General features: G+C 34.9%; 1 protein-coding gene across 1 annotated transcript; it reads left to right on the top strand.

Moving 5' to 3' along the window:
• The first annotated feature begins 717 nt into the window (after positions 1 to 717).
• Positions 718 to 12512, top strand: LOC124366219. The gene is made up of 5 exons (XM_046822611.1): positions 718 to 823; positions 4364 to 4419; positions 4562 to 4941; positions 8323 to 8474; positions 10423 to 12512. Exons 2-3 carry the CDS (start codon positions 4375 to 4377, stop codon positions 4937 to 4939), a joined length of 423 nt encoding a protein of 140 aa, XP_046678567.1. The 5' UTR covers positions 718 to 823; positions 4364 to 4374; the 3' UTR covers positions 4940 to 4941; positions 8323 to 8474; positions 10423 to 12512.
• Positions 12513 to 18030: the final 5518 nt, after the last annotated feature.

Raw genomic sequence — 18030 nt, 5'->3', positions numbered from 1 at the left:
GAAAACAGCGTGGCTAAAGACTTTCTTTGTTAGAAACATACCTCTATCGATTAAAAAAGTACCAGATTGTGGACTAACAGGCCTACACTGCACTTATCTCTCGGCTCCTACACTATATATGAGGTTTATAACTGTCTAAAAATAATGAATTCTTCTCAAATCCATACACTTTTCACTTCAGAAACTTATGTTTTAGTTTCTCAAACCTAATAATGCTGGTTGCTTATAATTTATATTTAAAAAAAGTATCAATACCCCTTCATAAACTCTATATTAATTGCCTTAAGATACGAAAATCAAAGTTTCTGTAATGATACACTAAATTTGAGATGAGTCCATATTTATAACGCAGTTTCAACTTCATTCACGTGTTAAAATCGGAGCCTCATATGCGTGACTGGAGGCTGACTACCTTACCCTCTTCCTATTAGTTACTACAGAGTTACATTTCGATTACAGTAAATGTCATCTGCCAGCACAACCAAAGTTCCGAGTTATTCCGTAACTACGGAGAGACTTCATCTTGGATCATACAATACAGATGAAGCACTTAAGAGTTGTTATAGAGAAGGCATTCAGGATATTTTTAAACGTTAGACAGAGAGGCGAGGGAATCCCCGATGACGCGGTATCGGGCCCGCCTCGGTGGCTGGCTGTGTGTTGCACAACATTGAGCAGAGCAGCCGTGACTCATTCATCACTCGAGAGCTCGGGCGACACGTGTGCCGGCACTGTTACTTTACTACTGTCTGATACAGCGTGGCGGTGCGGTACACTGTGGTCGCGACACTGCGACACGTGGTTACTGACCGGTGTCTCTCAAGTAAGCATCTACCACACATGTTTCAATCAACTGTCATTATACTTATACATGTATTTTACTATGTATGTAATTTTTGAAATTTCAAGCATTTCTTTATTGAATAAAATAATCCGAAAAATAGAATTACCAAATTGTTAATTTTGAATCGATTGATCGAATTTTTTTCTAGACATAGCCAATTTATAGTGTAGGAAATCGGTTATTTTAGTTCATAAATGTTGAAACGTTATTACCGGAATATTTAATGCAAGATGTTTTACTTATCAGGTTAGCTAGGGTAACGCTTGAGACGTACGTAGGCTTGAAATATATGCATCCTCTGATTACACATGCTATTTAATAATGAAACATAAGTTATTGTAAATTGTTATTGTGTTTCTGTATTCCTTGAACATATTTGTTGTACTAAAAATTTTGCAAATTAGTCGAATTAGATTATAAAATGGTTATTTAAAAATTAATACCGACTTCAAGAAGTGCTAAACAGATTTGTGTACTTTTAATTCTATATACAATGTAAACTACATTTATACAAATCAATTAAAACTTATTAATAAAAAAATTATACTTTTGCTAAAATTTGTGTATGTGAGATTTTTAAAATGTGAAATTACTGTATTAATACTGTCAAATAAATTTTCTTTGATGCGGGAAAGGAACCATTAAATTATTTCAGTATGGTGGAAATATTTACAATATTATAAATTTAAAATATTCAAGTAAATTAATAACCTTATTCTTTTGAAGTTATTAAATTATGAATGTTATAAATATAACAGTATGAGTAGGCCTAATACTGTTTTAATATTCATGCAATAATAATACACGAACATTTTGTTGAATGTTAATGAAATAGTTCATGAAAAAGTGCTTGTAAACGGGCAACTTGTTTTGTTGAAATACAATTTTCTTCCAGCTATTAATACTTTACAAGACGATATTATTTTTGGGAATACGTTTACAATAATATAGTTGTCAGAAAAGAAAGATTCTTAGTCGTTATTTTTTCTCATGATGTAGCTTATTTAACATGTTCTGTGATAAAGCACAACACTGCGTTGTCCAGAGGATCGTCCGGAAAAATAAATATAGCACTATTTGGAAAATATTGATTTTTAAATATACTGCTAATGCAAAGAATTTAATGTAAAATGCAAATAAGTTGGTAAATAATTATATTTACAGTTTATTTTAAATAATTTTGCTTTATAAGTACCATTTAACATGCTGATAAAAGTAAAAGTAGAAAATTTTATCAATTTCCATAGTACATTAGAATATTGTCATCCACCGTAAGTCACGCTTGTAAATCTACGGACACGTATTGTGTGTACGTACATAGCCTACACAATACAAGTGGCAATTACGATCCGGGCATTTTTTTACATAGGGGGAATGCATTTGCGCACGGAGTGTGGGACTCCCTTGCGGACTAGCCACTAAACCCCCTACGGGCCACGGAGGGCCCAGGCCGGAACCCTTTCGGATGACATCTTGCCTGGTCCGTGTGTCTTATGTCCCATCCAGGACAAAACTAGTCTACTTGTTTCGGAAGCTAGGGGTCAGCCAGCTGATGAAGGATCGCACGAGTTAATATTTTAACCATTACAAATAGAGCTACAAAACTTTACATATCGTTAGGTCACACGACAAACTATTTTAAAATGTATTCAGTGAACTGCCCAGGGAGGCGACCCGCAAGTAGTGAGCGGAAAAGTATTAATGCCCTACGCCTGATCTTAAAAGTTTTTGCGCAGCAAAATAACAGCTTATTATAACAGGATAGATTTAAGTGTTTACTTCTTAATGTTTTAATGTATCATTTAAATTGTAAATCGCAAAGGTAAATAACGGTTATTACTAATTTTTTCACTACCTGAAACTCCATTACTTAATTTATTTACTTACAAATAGTTCTTTTCCAGAACTGTTAAAATCGATCGATAGGCTAGTGGCCGGGCGCTAACCTTGACCTAGGAAGAAGTGTGACCGGGTCGTTGTACACCCCCCACGCCTTCATTACGTCACGTCCCTCACTATGACGCTGTCTGAGGTAACGGCTTCAGACAGTTGCGTCAGCCACTTGTAAATATTGTTTTTAGATTGGATAAACGCTACTGTTGGGCTAAACGACTAGTCGACTACCGGTTTATTCGACTAGTGGCCAAAGTAGTCGATTAATCGGTTGATTTGACTAGTCGTAGTTGAACCACTAGTTGTTAGTAATATTTTACCGTTTTCAATGTACCGTAGCGGTTTGCTAGAGCTTATACTTGAAACATTGACGACCAGTAAATTTTGTCAACTGACGACTAGTGTATTATTCAAATACACAATAATACACCTAAATTAATCGACTAGTTTAATTCAGTATAACTTTAGTCACCTACCAAAGATTATCACCCTCACAATTAAAAATATAAATTATTTATTTTAAGGAAAGTGCCTAAATTTTATAACACGGTACTTGTATTTGACAATAATACATTACATACTTCCTTTGTAATCACTTTACAGTAGCCTACATCATTGGTTTGAATTATATTGTTTTTATTTCGTATTAGAATATAAAACAATATTTTATTAACATTTTTTGGGACAAGTCTACTTCTTCCATAATTTGCTACTTTGTTCGGATAATCGTGGCTAGCAAGCATACATACTTTTTTGCAAGACATAAGTATATGAAATTTTATTTTTTTAAATTTTCACAGTAAGGGAGAGGGTATTTGGTATGTTTTTAGATATCTTTATTTTGTAGGAGCTATGGCCTGTACAGATGGTCTATGTGTTTACAGTACAAGTGACATGTTGTGATAGGGGATACATACATAGGTGAGGTGAGACAGAAAGATCAGCAGTTGAGATGAAGAGCACGAAGACAATACAAGCAAAGGACTCGTGGAACTGCAATTTGGATGGAAAAGCAATATAAATGTCAAATATAAATAATGTAGTAGTTTTTACTTGGTAAACACTAAAAGTATGGTTATATACATGTTTTGTAACCCGTATACCCCAAATTTATAACAATAATATGCTCCAATCGTTGGATAAAACAGCACCTTCTTCCGGATAAAATGAAAATCATATTAATAGCACGATGCACATCTATAGGCGTAATAAACTAGTTCTCATTTATAATAATCGTTTTTCTTATAATAAGTAGGAATCGAAAGATAACTTTCAGCCAAAAAATAAACTGCAGCTGATTACGATGGAAATTCTTTTTGAAATAAGTTTTATACAATTAAAATTAAAGTGTTAATAACACCACAAACCAAATGAATATGTAAAATTAACGAACAAAGAACAAACATGAATATAAACATAGGATGAAAGAATAAAATTATTAGTAATTACTGAAGAACATTTTCATGAAACTTCTAATAAATCTTAAATACACCTGAAAATCTATGATAAGCAAATACTTTTGAGTCAGTATATTTAATTTATTTATTGCATAGAATATTGAATTCCTTTCACGCTATTTTATATTAATGGTAAAACAGATTTTATAAACAATTCGTTATTTTTTAGCCACCGCCAAGATGCCGTTGTTTCCAGACTCTCTCGAAGAACTGGATCTCATCTATGTAAGCATAAAATATATTATAAATATATCTACTATGTGTAAGTAATAATTCCTATTGAACTATCTTATTAATTAGTTAATCTAGTTTGAATTCTTTATTTAGTAATTGATGTTACTTTTCACACCTACTTTTGTTCCCCAAGGCCGAGTTTCCATTCGTCCACGTTGACTTGGAGATGTACATCAACGAGATCTCCTCACACAGCGAGAAGCTAGCGGCACACGGTGACGAGCTCAGGAACTACAGCGACCAACTGTCAGAGTGCAGCGCAGAGTACCTGCGCTACAGCGAGGAGTTGGTGCAGTTCTGTGAGACGCTGCAGAGCCACGTGAGGCACAATCCGCACCTCAACATGTACCTGGTGGACTTCCAGTGGATTAGCGCTGTAGCACAAGCGAACAGCGAGGAGATGAATCTGTACAGCGCAGAGTTGGCGCTATACTGCGAGGCGGCGGCTGACTACAGCGCACACGTGCTGCAGTACAAGGACATGTTGATCGAATACGTAGACTGTAGATAAGGGTAGGTCGCACAACATTTTCAGTTTTGATTTTACGAGTTTATTTTTCATCACACATTAAAGATTTATGGATAAACTTGTGGCTACATACACAGAACAAATTGTTACTAAAAATCTTATTGTTTAAAAACAATTTCTTGAGTGCAATCATATAGCTTTACTCGCCTTCGGCTCGCTGGGGGCTACGCCCCCAGGCCCCCAAAGTAAGTGCCTTAAATTTCGGGGATAAGATTGATTTGGTGATAGGTAAAATTCGGATATGATGTTATGCCTGGATATTCCCAGGGGGGTTAACTTTGCCTACGGATAAGACGTCAGGGGGTTATCTGGTCATACCAGGAACTTCCCAGGGGGGGGGGGTTAAGAGATTTGGTTATTGGTAAAATTCGGACATGAGGTCATGCCAGGAAATTGCTTCGGGGATTAAATTTACCGGGGGATAAGACACCAGGGGGTTATCTGGTCTTACCAGGAACTTCCCAGGGGGGGGGGGCTTAAGAGATTTGGTGATTGGTAAAATTCGGACATGAGGTCAAGCCAGAAAATTCCCAGGGAAGGGTTAATTTTACCGGGGGGTTACCACATCATGGGGTTTATTTTACTCAGAAGGTTATCTGGTCATACCAGGAAATCCCCGGGGGGGGGGGTTAATGTTACCGGGGGTTAATGACACACTTGGACCTATTTTAGAGGGTGTTGTGTCTGTGAACATAATACAAATTCACTCTGTCCCTATCTACTACTGACGCTTAGCTAACGCTCAGCCAGTTTCCAATATGGAGTGTTATTCACTCGTTAACGTAGCAAAGCAAGTGCAAACTGAATCTGGAATGAATTACACAAATATTAGTCACATAATAATTATTTAAGAACTCCAAAAATTGCCAATCTACGACAAATATTTAGCTATTTATAGCGTTTTCTGGCTTACTAAAAGACATACATCAAAAAGTTACATTACCTTTTTTGTAGATCCCATCAATTGTTAGTCATAAAAACTTTTACATTTAAGCTAGAAACTAACCGTTTGGCGTAAAAGAAATTACGAAATATTTACATTTATTAGCCGAACCAATGGAGATAGAGCAAAATGTCACTGGACCTTTTTTGTATATCGCATTAATTACTAATAAAATCAATTTTTTATTCTGGGCTACAATTAAGAGTTTGGCCGCAATAAAACCCAGAATACAAATTCTCACGTAAAACTTAGAAAATGAATACTTTAAAACGCGTTATGCAGCCAAACCATTGAGGGTAGGGAAAAAAGTTACATGACCTTTTTTGTAGATCACGCCATTTACTAAATCCCATTGAAAATTTCGGGTGTTGGCCAAATTCGGGAATAAGCGGAATTCGGAAGTCTTAATCAAAGTTTTGACTTTAATAACGTTTTACGGGTTAACCGTTAGATATACGAGAAAAAGTGACTGGACCTTTCTTGTCGGAAATGTAATTTTGTGTTTCGATTCAATCCTCGGATTTGAGCTACGATCTCTGGTTTAGTCGGTACAACGCTTGTGATAAAAGTATGCAGTGGTCAGCTGTTGTGTAAACAGATTTAGTGTAAATAAATTAAAAACTACCTTTATCAGATCATTAAGTTGATCAGGGGGTTTAATTTAATCAGGAGTTCATCAACCAGGAAATTCACGGGAGGGGGGGTTTAGGTTCTCGGGGATTAAAGAACGCGTGTTACTTTTCTAGTAAATTTGTGTCTGGGCACGAGGAATTTTTATCAAAATAAAACGTTGATCAGGGGATTAAAATTACTTCGGAAATTATCATTCCACGCCAGAGTTTTGACAATGAACTAATATTTCATAAAATTAAATAAAAAAAACACTCTGTCCCTATCTACTATTGAAGCTTCACTGACGCTCAGCCAATTCTCGATGTGGAGAGGGGTTTTAGTCACTCGTTAACGTAGTAATACAAGGCAAATATGGAACCAGCATGAATCACACTAATAAAAATTTAAAACACCTAAAAGTGACGACAAAGAATTTGCCATTTAGAGCATTTATCAGGCTCACGGAAAGATAAACGATAGAAAGCTGCTGCTGGGCCATTTTTGTAGATCCTATCAATAGCTACTTACAAAAAGTTTTACATTTAAGCTAAGGCCAACGGTTCGGCCACTATCGAGCACGAAAAGTAAGTTTTTAATAGAAATTTTCAATATAATCACGTTTTACGGCTAAAGTATGGAAGATAGAGTAAAAGATCACTGGACCTTTTGTGTAGATCGTATTATATTGTATTATTTTGTATTAAAAACAAATTTTTAATCTGGGTTGGAACTAAGATTTTGTCTGAAATAGAGGCCAGAAAACAAAATCTCACGTAAAACTCAAAAAATCAAAACTTTAAAAACGCGTTATGCGGCCAAACCGTTGAGGATAGGGCAAAATGTTACTGAACTTTTTTTGTAGATCACGTGATTTCCTAAATCCCGCTTAAAGTTTGTTTTGAGCTACGACCAACCGTTTTAACCGCTATCAAGCCCGGAATGTAAATTTGTAGGCGAAAATTTAAAAATATTTTCAATTAATCGCGTTTTGCGGTCAAACTAATGGAGATATAGTAAAAAGTTACTAGACCTTTTTTGTAGATCATATTATTTCCTAAATGTAATCTTTGTTTTATTTTGACCTCCGACCAATGGTTTCGCCGCTATCGACCCCATAAACAAAAATTTTCACGTAAAAGTTACCAAAAATTGCACATAATCACGTTTTACGGCCAAACCAATGGAGATAGGGCAAAAAGTCACTTGACCTTTTCTGTAGATCGCGCAATTTGCTAATTTGATGGGTCAATCAGATTTGAGCTACGACCAACGGTTCGGCCGCTATCGGGCTCGAAAACATTATTTTTATCGAAAAAATCTCTGGAATGTCAAATGTTCGAGCGTTTTGTCGATTAACCATGGAAGATAGAGCAAAAAGTCACTGGACCATTTTTTGTAGTTCACTTCATTCCTGACTATGAATTTTCCGTCAGATCCAAGCTAGCTCCAACGGTTCGCCCGCTATCGGGCTTACAAAAAATGCCTGCAGGGGTGAAGAATGCATGAATTTTCTCGAATTTTTTTGAGGGGTTTTAAAAGTAAAAAAGTCCGGTTTTCAGACTTTTCCTCCGGGTCATATTGCAAAAGGTACCTGCATGCCAAATTTCAAGTTTCCAGCACTTCTAGAACTATGTTAGAATTTGTATCTATATATCAGTGAGTCAGTCAGTCAGTCAGTTTCACATGCGGCTGTATATTATATAGGATTTAGGATAAGCGCTAGTAGTATATCTTACATATTAAATCTTTTTTAAGTTAAATTCTTACTCTAAATACACATGGTAAAAAGATTCCTTTTTGTTCTTTTCAGATGCTAATGCAGAAGCCAGCAATGGTATTTAACAAAATCATTAAAATGAAGAAAAAATATAGTATTAAACTACCTCTTCATGTATACAAAGTATGATAGTAAACTCGAAAAAGTTTACTAGACATCTGTTGGAGAATTGATAGCATTTGAAGGTAAGTAACGTAGAATAAGTGTGTTTTATACATAGAACTCATTCTTTTCTATGTAAAAATTAAGTCTTCTTCAAAATTTTAAGTCTACATATAACATATTTTGTGAGGTAGTACGGGTAGTTTGATTACAAATTAAAATGTTATATTAATTTATTCATATTGCAATTTTCTAGTTACTGTCATTGTTACCAATAAAACCGATGTAAGAATGCTAGTTCGCTAATACTGAGCCAAATCCCAAATAGCAGTATCCACCATCATCGAACTCAATGTTGTCTATATACAGTATACATGAAAATTCATACAAAATTTTAAGTCTTTGTCAGTCTTGTTCTCGACATATTGTGCGGACAGGCACACAGGCGGAAAGGAGAAATTAAATAAACTTCGATAAGTGTCAAAAAGAGAGAAAAAATATATAAAACAGAGTAATGAACGTTTTACTAATTTATTTTTATTATTATAATTAGGCGAAGGGTGGTTACTATATTCCTCCAATGTACTAGAGTCAGTACAGTTACTGATTTCATTGATTGAGTGTTTATCTGGCCCTGTCGTTATAAGCAGGTGTTTATTGTAGGTTGCGTCTTGTTGCTTGTTGTTATAATCGGTGTAGTAACGGTATGGTGCGTGAATTATAAATGTAATATGACTTGAAAGAAGCATTGCTATTGTTGTTCTTTTTAGGTAGATTTTGTATTCATGATATTATTATACATTTAAAAGCTCTCTGTTTTCATTTGATATACAAAGGTAGCGTTGTAAACAGTATTATACCATTGTAGTGTTATGCACATGCTGCAAGGTTCTTAAAGTGACGTAAGAAGAGAGGTATGTTAGTAGCGCGACCTTAACATCACGTTACATTAGTTGCAGGGAAAACCGATGGAGCACCTAACTTTTTTGTGTATGAAATACTTGGGATTTTTTGTTTAATGGTATCCAAGATTAGCAATATTAGGTTTTGAGTCAGCTTGGTTCAGCTCTCTATTATAAACGCATGTTTGAAGAGATTATATCACTTTACAACATCTGGAGTGACTTGCAAAACGGGTTAACGGACTAAGATTATAGATTTATAACAGACGGAACTATTAAAACACTTTCATATTTACTCCATTATTATTCAATACAAACCAACAATTCTATATTATAACGTAGTAAGAAGAAATTTGAAATATGTTTTATTGAATAAAATATCGCCAACTATTTAAATTATTTTTGGTTGTACAGTAACAGTTGAACGTCTTTATAATTTGGTATGATAAGTGAAATCGAGAGTGCCTTGTCCAGTAAGTTATTTCACAGTGCATTTTTGGAACTGTTATTGACAATGATATTTTACGAGCCATATATACGAGTGTCATACATGAGTATCAACACTGGTTTCATAAAATTTTTATTGCTTTTTAAGGTAGTTCAAATGGTAAAATGTCATTCTTTAGATGTAAATTAGACATATAAGTGCCCAGATATTTGGATATTTCGTTTATGATCAGGTTTACTGCAGTATTTATTCACAGCTAAGAACACAAATATGGAACTGCAATACAACTTTAACACAATCGGTTATTTTATTTTGAAATTAGAGTATTCTTGTAGAAGTAATATCCGTTTGCAGATTCTTTCATTTTCAGTATTGTCTGAAAGTAATACATTAAGTCCCGGATGTACTAAAAAGACCTTGGTTGTTTTCGCCAAAAGAACAATGTGAACTCTAACGCAGTGTAACTCCTTTATTTTTGGAAATGTCTCACTTTAAATTTGTAATTAATATGCATCCATACGCTTTTTACATTTCTTGTACAGTATATATCTTTGAATATTTAAATGTTAAACAAACCAACAAAATTTGAGATTTTATTCCAGCATAATCTATGAAATATCGAAAACTATTAATCGTGTATCATTAGTTTGCAATATGTTTTAAGATGCGTTATGTTTCTAGGTGAAAAAGTATGATCTCTACACCACAAGTATAATAGAGGGAAGATTCTGAGAGAGACTGGACACTCACACTGATGGATACGAGACCTGCACTTGAAGAGGAGGCAAGTATCGGCTGGTGTAGGTTCACAACACCATTGTAATGGTGGACGCACGTTACACTATCCGGCTCTCCTACAGCGGGTACAGTACTCGTGTCGCAGTGACGGTGTTAATGGAAATTTTTCTTTATGGCGGATCCTGGACTGGTCGTTTTCTGAACCGCTTATACCAGCGACTAAGGAACGCCATAGACTGGCTCTGGCAGTGGCAGCCGATAGGGGTAACAATGCGTGAGTCATCCACTGCTAACCGTTCCACAGATAGGGTAAAGTTCATGGGGAACACCATGGTACTAGAAAAAACTGTTATGTTCAATTAATAAAAGTAGATACAAAACCCCGGAGGTGATATAAATGCAACTTTGGCGGGTTACTGTGTTTCTCTTGACTTATGAATGTACTTACTTATGAATGTTGTTTCTTTAATATTGTATATTCATAATGTGATGAATGTGTAAGGTCTTAACTATGTAGTCTGTGTATTTGTGTTTGTAGTTTTCAAATGTATAGGTTGAAATAAATGCTTATAACAATTGTATATAATTCTGAATAAAGTTTCTTTATATTTTTTTAAGGGTTGTTTACATCATTAATTATATTAGTTCACCATAATTATTATTGATTTATTATAAATATTTGTTACTATTACTATAGTTTTTTGGAAAGTGGATGTTCTTAAAATATGTCTGTGGTATTATATTCCATAAAAGAGGTTCCTGTTCAATGTCCCTATCTCTCGACGTAAGCTCGCATCGTGCCGCGGGCGCCGGAAAAATTATGGTTCTTTCCCACCTTGATTTTGGCGACAACGGACATAATTTCCGCCGATGGAACGTACAGTGGGTATCGATCGGCTTCAACTCTCATAACGTGTTCTGTATAGAGATTGGCAATTCTTGGCAAGTCTATGGCATTCTTGGTCGCTGGCTTGTACACACCCCGTAGAATAGTTCGTATGTTTACAACGGTTCCTGAAGAAATGTTACAATAATTTATTTATTCTGACAATATGTACACGATTCAGAAATGGTAGTCTGAACTGTTTTGAGATTATATAGTTCTCAACTAAAGAATTTACTAGATGTAGGCTAGTTTTTGGCAGATATATGAGTATTCTTCTATTGCTTAAAATATAATTTAACCTACAGTTGTTTATGTTTGTTTTTGCGGCGCGTTCGTGTCCGTTGTCAAGGAAGATTCTTAAAAAAAATTAAAATATTCTTAAAATGGCAAAGATGACAACATGTATTCTGTTCAAGAGACCACATTTTTTTTAAATCCATGAAGGTAAAAATGCCTTAGGCTATTTATAACCCGATATATGTTTAAATTTTACATTAATAATTAATTTGTATTTAAAACGTATGCTAAAAATAATGCAGTACATTATTTATATCCCAATTTACATTGTGATAGGATTGGTTTTATTACAAGAGTAAATACCTGTATATCCATTTCTAGTATGGACGAGTTAAGAGTGACACAATATCACATATTGTAATGATTTGTAATGTAAGTTTGTAGCTTTTTATAATTGAAGGAAGAAAAAAATATTGGACAATATCTGAAAAAACAAATAAACACGTTTGTTTATTGCATACGTTAAACAGTATACTATACATTTTTCCAAGATAAAATTCTCGATATATAAAATATTAATGCTGTTGTCATATGGATATTGATAAAATTTGAAATCCTTCTTAGTATTGTACTAATATTTTAGTACTTGTTTATAACTAGCCAAAATGTACAATGGTATATAAAATAAAATACACTTTAATTATTATTATTTTTGATATTACTAACAGTCTTGTTTGCAATATGTCAGGGAGAACAGGAGTAGGAGTGTCGTGTTCTGCTCATCCCGGAGACTGTTCACATTTTTCAAGATATTGTGTGATAATCTTTTTTATCCCTGTGGAGTTTTAAAATTATGTATTACCATTTTTACAAATTGTGTATGTCATAATAATAAACGCCATACATTTAAGACTTTCTGATTATTTGGGGTGGGGGGGGGGGGGGGTGGGGGGGGGGGGGGGTGGGGGGGGGGGGGGGTGGGGGGGGGGGGGGGTGGGGGGGGGGGGGGGTGGGGGGGGGGGGGGGTTATATTCAAATATTGTAAATAATGGGGGTAGAATATTGTACATAAAGTTTTTCGATTTAAGGTTTTGGTACTTTTTTCCGTATAGAACAGGGATTATCATTGTACCATTTTATTGCGAGAATAAAAATATTAATATAGAATCCACTGTTTGTTGAAAAGTTTACGTTCCATTTATTCAATTGCTCTAGTATATCTTCCTAGACTAATTATTGAAGTATTGGTGATTGCGTACCCATCTTATTCACAAGTTCTTGTATGCTTATAAAGGTTATATAAGGTTTACAACAAAAGGGGTATCTATTAGTTCCTCTTTGGTGATATTGTTTTTATTTGTCTTCTTCTCTTTTGTAAAAACTGCCTTCTTACTCGTTGCTGAAGTTATCTTCTCCTTTCTTGTGGTATTGCTCTTTTCTGGTTGATTAGATTATCTTCAACTCACTTAACCGCATCCTAGTGGACAATAACATTAAACAAGTGATTACGTAAAGAAATTTTCATCAAGAAATAGAGGGCTTTTTTATACTGAAAACGAGGGATAACCCGAGCTTGTGAGCTAGTCTCGTTATATTCTACTTCGTAAAGTACTTAATATTACCTTGTCAAATAAATGTGGAGAAACACTACAGAAAAGGGACATGAATAGTAACATGGTTGTCAACAATAACAATTCCCCACGGATTCCAATATTTGTTCCTCTACAATAAAACGGTCGAGTAGTACAAGAAGATTTTATCGCGGTAGAGAAGAGAAGAGTTGAGAGGAGTTAACGATTATTTTTACAGTGTAAAACCCACTTGTCGTCAGGCTCTTGTCTAATTTTCGAGAGTCGGTTTTTTCAAAACGGGGCCTTTTTTAACTGTCTCTAGCTCTCACCACGCACTTGACAAACACGCTGCCCCAAACTGCATTACATCACCTGTTTCATTATTCTCTTTAAAAGTTTTATTACATGCGTTTAAATACGTAAGATTTTATAAAAATTTCCCTACTTTAAATTTTTTAATTTTTTCGATATTTTTTGGGTGCCCCATTTGCTGTAATAGGTTTTCGGAAATTTGGACATAAATACTGAAATTTCAAATTTAAAATTTCGAGTGTATTTTTCCATCGTAAAAACGGGAATATAGTAGATATAAAATTTCCTTGCATTTTGTGTATAAAACGGTCAATATGGCGGGGTAATAAAATCCCGATAGGGATTAATGCTTGATCTTTCCCCGCATAGATTGATGAAAATACTTTAACTTTCTAATTTTAATTTTTTAAGATTTTCTCGATTTTTTTAAGCACTGCAGCATATGAGCCTCATCTTCTTTTTCAAATGTTTTTAAAGGGTTTTTTTTGTTTTTATACACACGAAAACGAAAAGGAAAAACGCCTTTATTTTTAAAATATATTTATATATATATAAATATATATATATAACTTTTATTTAATTGTAAAAATTGTAAAAAAAATTAAAACCAGTATCGGCGGGTACCGATTTTCTTTCAAGGTTTTTAATTAACTGGGGCAAAATTTGTTACATGAAATCCCTTTAAACAAATACCGATGCAAATTTGATATAGGACAGTGACATCCACGATATAATGCGTGAAAACGGGACAGTTTACAGAGTGTAACTTTTTCCGCATTGCCTTTTCAATCAACTTCCCTTGAGTTTTAGGAGTATGATTTTCTTGTAAAAAGTTAATTACTAATCTTTTATAAAAATTTAAATTTTCTGGGAAGCCAATAAAAATATGATTGTTAATGAATTAAAGACCCTATAGATAAACGTAATTGTGGAAAAAAGTAACCAGGACTCGCGCTTATAGTTTCTTGCATACTGAGACGATCTAAACATCCACGATACACACCGTGAAATGGTAAGAAATGATGTTGTTGTACTCAATATTGTACTTTACAGAGGAACGTTTAATAAATAGTAAGTTTCATTTCGATTTTTAGCTACTTTTTCAGCACTACCCCCTAAATAATTGTAGCATTTTTGAAAAGGGACCATTTAATTTTTCCCTTTGGAGACCCCCTGTGCTATCTAAATCTTGAATTTTAAATTTCAATAAATTAATAAAACGCACGGGATTTTTGTGTTAAAAATTTAAAATACAGCATTTTTTTTTTGTGAAAGTGGGCCGATTCCATTTCCCCCCGCCAGCGCTGAGCCCTCTACAACACTCCCCCCGGGCCCTATCAAGGGGGGACAAACAAGGGATCAATTTTTTAACCAAGTAAACAGGGCATAAGAGCTAACAGACGCACAAAAACCAAACCACGACTCATTGATAACGCACGGGAAACCCCTTTGTGTGCTACAGAATCGATCTTTTCGATTTCGAGACTCTTATTAAGTGATAACAGAAATCAAAATGCTTTTAAAGGAAGTTCTAAATCAACAGTCGGAATAAAAAAACAATTATTGCTTGGATAAATTTTTGTTTGTCCCTTTATAAAGGGGAGGGGGAAGGGATTTAATCTCTTGATAAAGGCAGCTTCCCACCTGCGAGAAAGGGGTCCATACCCCTTCACGCAAATGAAGCCCCCAACCCCCTGTAGTAAGTCGAGGGAGGTTTTTCCCCCAGGGTGGGAAGCTGTGAAGCGGCAGTACTTTTTCCAAAATACTTAGAGCTAAGTATTTTACATAAAAATTTTGATTTTCAATTGGACTAAAAAAGTAAATCTAAGTGTGCGGGATGAATAATATACCGCACATTACACGGAAATAAATAAAATGAAACCCAAAAAGATCAACATATTAAATTTAAAACCAAAGTTTTAATACAAAAAATTAAGCTTTAAAAGCAACTAACGTTTGCAACAGCTGAAGGTCTCCTTAAATCTGGGAAAAAGTATTGTTTAACAAAGGTTTGACATCACTCTCATACAAATTCGTTAGTGTATATGATACAATTAAAAAAAACGTTAGTTTTTTTAAACAATACGGGCCGGTGTCCTGAAAAAAAATCCACATTTTCGATTCCCAAAAAGAATTAATAACTTTGTTCTTGGGATGGGAATCATCTTTAGTTACCAGATGTTAATCCGGAATTTTTCAAACCAACTTTTGAAAGACAAGGCAGAAATATTTCAGTCAATTTTATTACCAATGACCTTTAAAAAAACCCCGAAAGGACAGCTTCCCAAAAGAAACCAATTTTTTCATCCAGAAGAGATTTTTTAATAGTTCAAATTTCAGTGTATTCCCTGAAAGTAGAAGCCCAACCAAAAACTGAGGAAAATCATGAAAAATTTAAAAACCAAAAATGTAGAACGAAACGCATGAGACAAGCAAACCCCAACCAACACATAGGTGTAACCTCCGGGGAATGTCCCCGGAAACGCCGCAACAAGATAATACTGCCATAAATTTTATAGATCCAATAAACCGTTTTCGGAATCGAACAGGCTTGTATTTTCCCCGGTGAAATTTCCCCTCCGCCCTCTACAAGCAATCAAGTATTTTTATCACAACCCCCCCCAATAAAAAGAACCCTAGTTTTTTTTTGAGACGATTTTTACATATTTTCCAGGAAAAATTAAAAAATTTTTAAATTTTTTTGTTTAACATTGGTTTTTTACGATTTTTTTTGGAGACAGGTGATTTATTTTAATAACATAAAAATTTACTTTTTTTGTATTAACCAAATTTTTTCTTTTTTTTTAAGAATATTTTCAATAATATATATTTCAAAATCAACCATTTTTGGGAAAACCCTTCACGAAAAAAAGGAAATTCAATTTTAAATCTAGTTTTCTGATTTTGTATTTAGTTTAGTACTCTTTTAAATATTTTTTATATACGAAAGAACTAGAAAAATAAAAATACAATTTCTTTTGAATCATTATTTTTTTTTTGAAATGAAACATATTTGTTTTTTAAATTTTTTTCTTTTATACCAAACAAAACATGTCTATGGTTTCTTTTAATATTTTTTTTATTATGACACGGTCCCGATTTGTTCCTGGGGCTGATAAATTTAGTTTCATAATTTAAAAACATTTTGACACAAACAAGTAGAAGGAGTTCTGAGAATTATATGACCTTTGATAAGGTAACTTTTCTCTAATGAACATATTTTCCCGTGCTAATAGATTTATCTTTTAAACCCACAATATTTTTTTAAAACGTAAAATTCATTAATAATGAGTGTCAAAAGAAAGAAGAGAGCGAGGAATATTTCCAGCAGCGTTACCACGTCCACATGAACCAGTTTATAAATCTGGCTCCATGTTTTAAAAACGGTTTTTACCCGACACAACCAATGGAGTTGTTTTTTACCGCCGGAAACGCGGAAATTGCCACGTTTAAAAAACGATTGTGTCGGGTAATAGTGTTTAATGGGCAGTTGGCGTGCCGCGTGCAGCGCAGCGGCTACCTTTCTGGGCCGCCGATAACAGGAAACGGCTGTGTTCCCAAAAGGGCCCGATAAAAAGTAGGAACCCAGCAGCCACCCTATAACAGCTGTCAGCGCTCATCATATTCTAAATTCTGATAAAAGAACGCTTGTCAAACGGTCTGATAAACTGGGAACCGAAACCACCCTACTAAAGTGTGCAGCGCTGCATCATATTCTGAGTCACTGATAAAGAAACGGCTTGTCAAACGATGAAAAAACGGGGGGAAGCCAGAACCCCCTATAACAGCTTGCAGCGCTGCATCTATTTTGAGTCTGATAAAGAAACTGCTCGTCAAAGGTCTGATAAACGGTGGAAGCCACAGCCACCCTACTAACATTGTGCAGCCGGGTCTATATTCTGAGTCCTGATAAAAGAAACGGCTTTGCAAACGTCTGAAAAAAGGGGGAAAAAGCCAGCAGCCCACCTAAAAACCGTTGTCAGGCTCATCTATATTCTGAATTTGGCTGAAAAGCAAAACTGTATGTCAAACGGTCTGATAAACGGTGGGAAGCCAGAACCCCCCTACTAACATTGTGCAGGCTGCATCTAAATAATGAGTCTGATAACAGCAAACGTTACTTAATGGCCTGAAAAAAGGGAAGCCAACCAACCTACTAACAGTTCAGCGCTGCATCTATATTTGAGTTTTTATAAAAGAACGGTTTGTCAAAGGTCTGATAAACGGGGGGAAGCCAGAACCAACCTACTAACAGTTCAGGCTGCATCTATTTTGAGTTCTGATAAAAGAAAACGGCTGTCAAAGGCCTGATAAACGGTGGAAGCCAGACCACCTACTAACGTTGTGCAGGCTGCATCTATATTTGAGTTCTGATAACAGCAAACGCTTCAAAGGACCAGATAAACGGTGGGAAGCCAGACCACCTACTAACAGTTGTGCAGGCTGATCTATATTTGATTTCTGATAACAGCAAAACGGCTTTCAAAGCCAGAAAAACCCGGTGGGAAGCCACGCCACCACCTACTAACAGTTTGCAGCGCTGCA

Source organism: Homalodisca vitripennis, chromosome 1, assembly GCF_021130785.1.
Source record: "Homalodisca vitripennis isolate AUS2020 chromosome 1, UT_GWSS_2.1, whole genome shotgun sequence".
NCBI classification, from domain to species: Eukaryota; Metazoa; Arthropoda; class Insecta; order Hemiptera; family Cicadellidae; genus Homalodisca; species Homalodisca vitripennis.
Note: the sequence above shows the minus strand (reverse complement) of the source record. Positions and strands in the feature narration are given on the sequence as shown.

Bases quoted from the DNA above. Each gene is read 5' to 3' on its own strand.
- LOC124366219 (XM_046822611.1), top strand. From the start codon at position 4,375: ATGCCGTTGTTTCCAGACTCTCTCGAAGAACTGGATCTCATCTAT. The intron at 4,420-4,561 runs GTAAGCATAAAA...TTGTTCCCCAAG, and splicing joins AAGAACTGGATCTCATCTAT to GCCGAGTTTCCATTCGTCCA.